The 2,238-nt window shown below is 60.2% G+C and overlaps 2 protein-coding genes across 2 annotated transcripts in view; both read right to left on the minus strand.

The window, feature by feature from the left end:
- SDRG_07567 (serine/threonine protein kinase) overlaps nt 1–825 on the minus strand; it is a 1,236-nt gene extending 411 nt beyond the window's left edge. The window contains exon 1 of the mRNA XM_008613407.1: nt 15–825. Coding sequence (XP_008611629.1) covers nt 15–809 — 795 coding nt within the window. The 5' untranslated portion in view covers nt 810–825. The remainder of the gene's footprint in view (nt 1–14) is intronic.
- A 306-nt stretch (nt 826–1,131) lies between these two features.
- The window catches only part of SDRG_07568 (hypothetical protein), a gene marked incomplete at its 5' end in the record, with an annotated part of 1,573 nt that continues 466 nt past the window's right edge, over nt 1,132–2,238 (minus strand). Inside the window, 5 exons of the mRNA XM_008613408.1 lie at nt 1,132–1,613; nt 1,663–1,674; nt 1,717–1,882; nt 1,929–1,985; nt 2,037–2,218. Coding sequence (XP_008611630.1) covers nt 1,464–1,613; nt 1,663–1,674; nt 1,717–1,882; nt 1,929–1,985; nt 2,037–2,218 — 567 coding nt within the window. The 3' untranslated portion in view covers nt 1,132–1,463. The remainder of the gene's footprint in view (nt 1,614–1,662; nt 1,675–1,716; nt 1,883–1,928; nt 1,986–2,036; nt 2,219–2,238) is intronic.

Raw genomic sequence — 2,238 nt, forward strand, 5'->3', positions numbered from 1 at the left:
CGGCGCGGGTGCACTTGCAGGAGGTGCCGCAGAATGTGCTGCACGTCACTTGACGGCACGTGGGCGTTGTGCGCGTGGAGGAGGCTCGCGAGGCCGCCCCGGCGGTACGCGGCGTAGAAGCCATCGGTCGCGACCGCCTCGTTGAATGGGTACCGCCCGACGACCATCGTGAAGAGCGCAACGCCGAGCGACCACATGTCGGCCTGCATGGGTGCGTACGTGCCGCCGCGGCGCACCTCGGGTGCCATGTACAAGAGCTTTCCGACCGGCTCGGCGGCGGGCGTTGCGGCCGCGGTTGCCAAGCCAAAGTCGCACAGCTGGCACGCGCCCGAGGCCGTCAAGAGCACGTTCTCGAGCGACACGTCGCGGTGCGCAAAGTGGCGCGTGTGCAAAAACGTCAGCGCCGCGTTGATTTCCGTGAGGTAGCGCAGCGCGAGCGCCTCGGCAAAGCGCGTCGCCGCCGAGAGCGTTGCGAGCAGCTCCTTTTGCGGGCAGTAGGCAAAGACAAGCGCCAGCATCGTGCGCGTACCCGCGTCATTGCCCTCGAGGACTTGGTCAAAGTAGAAGTGCGCTTGGAGTGGGCAAATGTGGTCGTGGCCGCCGGCGTCGCGCACGGCGAGGTTCACGGCGAGCTCGTTCACGACGTTCTCGTCGACCGTGTGGCCGTCGGCAACCGTCGTGTGGGCGGTCGCATGGGCCATGTCGATGAGCTTGATGGCGACGACCGCCGAGGTCGAGACGTGTCGGCAGAGGAGGATGCGCCCGTAGATGGCGTCGGCGAGCGGTCGCAGCACGATGTAGTTCTCCATCCTGCGTCGAGGCGGCGCAAAGCAGAATGGCGGTTCCATTTCGAACCTTCGTTGCGCTTGATTATCGGTGGAAAATCGAACGCGGTTCAAACACTGGATGCCAAAAGATTCTGTTTGGCTACTGCAATGTTGATGCGACCGACCAAGATGGCCATCGACGAGCGTTCAAGGATCTTGTTGGCGCTCAAGCAGGACACTCTGGTGGTGAGCAGGGATCGCGACGTTCGAGCTGCGGCTCCCTTTCTCGCCGACCAGTAGCATGTTCCTTGTCTTCTATGGACACGACTCCAACATCACGGCGGTGGATCATCTCCTCAATAATCCAGCGTTTGATTATACAAGGATAATATCAGCATAGGTGGGTTATGATATTTACGCCTGCGAACTCGGTCGCCAAGATTCCTGCGTCGTCCGGGCCATAGAAGAGGTTGCAGAGCGTCTCCAAGTCGAATTTTGTCGCCGGCGCAGCACTTGTCGCTGTTGCATTGATGACCGCAGCATGCGCAGCCTCGGTGTCGGCCATCGGGATCTCAACCGGCTGGCGAAACGTGGGGCGCCCCATCGTGTCGACTTCATTGTCGACGAGCTCGATAGCGGTGCCATTCGGCGCGCCAGGCGCAATGCCATGCCACTCAGCTTCGGGCTGCTCGGGCGCTACCTGCTCACTTGCAGGAGCGTGCACGTGGTGGTCGAGTGGTCCAGTTGCAAAGGGATCAATGGCCGCTTCGCTTTCTCGATGTTCGGGCGGTACCACGAGCATCGAAATACGGTTTTGGATCCCCGCGGGGCGGCCGATCTTGGACCCTATGCGCAATTTTCTCGTCCACTGCTTGAGGGTGCGTTGGACATCAACCTTGGACCGCCGCTACAAATTCTGAGTCGACAAGGCACCAGTTGCATCGAGTACCAGATTGGCTTGGCCTGGCTTCGTTGACCTGAGTAGATCCATCGTCTGCGCGTCGTGTTGGATCTGGCCGTTCAGAATGTTTGTTATCGCGGTCCACGCCGTGTCGACTTGACCATAGGCACGCAGTAGCCAAGAGATTTCAAACTCGGTGAATGGCACATCGTGTCTAGGGGCAGAGTGGACTTTACGCGATAAGATGAGGTGCATCGTACGTCGACACGATGGTCGGGTCCGAGTACCCGTCCCATCGATCGAGGCATTGCTTGATCCTAGCCACTGAACTTGTGGCAACGTGCTCGTAAAGGCGCCAAAATTCCTACGGTCGGCCAACGCGCGCCGCAATGTCCTTCCACTTCGCGTTTGGGTCCTTCAACGTTTCGCGAACGAGCGTCTCGATTTGGGCCTTCGTCCAACGGCCCAGCACGAGATCAGGGTCCAGGGATCGTGTCCATTTCTGATTGCACTGAGTGTTGTCGCGTCCGAGCACACGCCACGCCACCAGCTACGCAAAGCAGTCGTTAT

This window comes from Saprolegnia diclina (genome assembly GCF_000281045.1).
Source record: "Saprolegnia diclina VS20 unplaced genomic scaffold supercont1.22, whole genome shotgun sequence".
Taxonomy (NCBI): Eukaryota; Oomycota; class Saprolegniomycetes; order Saprolegniales; family Saprolegniaceae; genus Saprolegnia; species Saprolegnia diclina.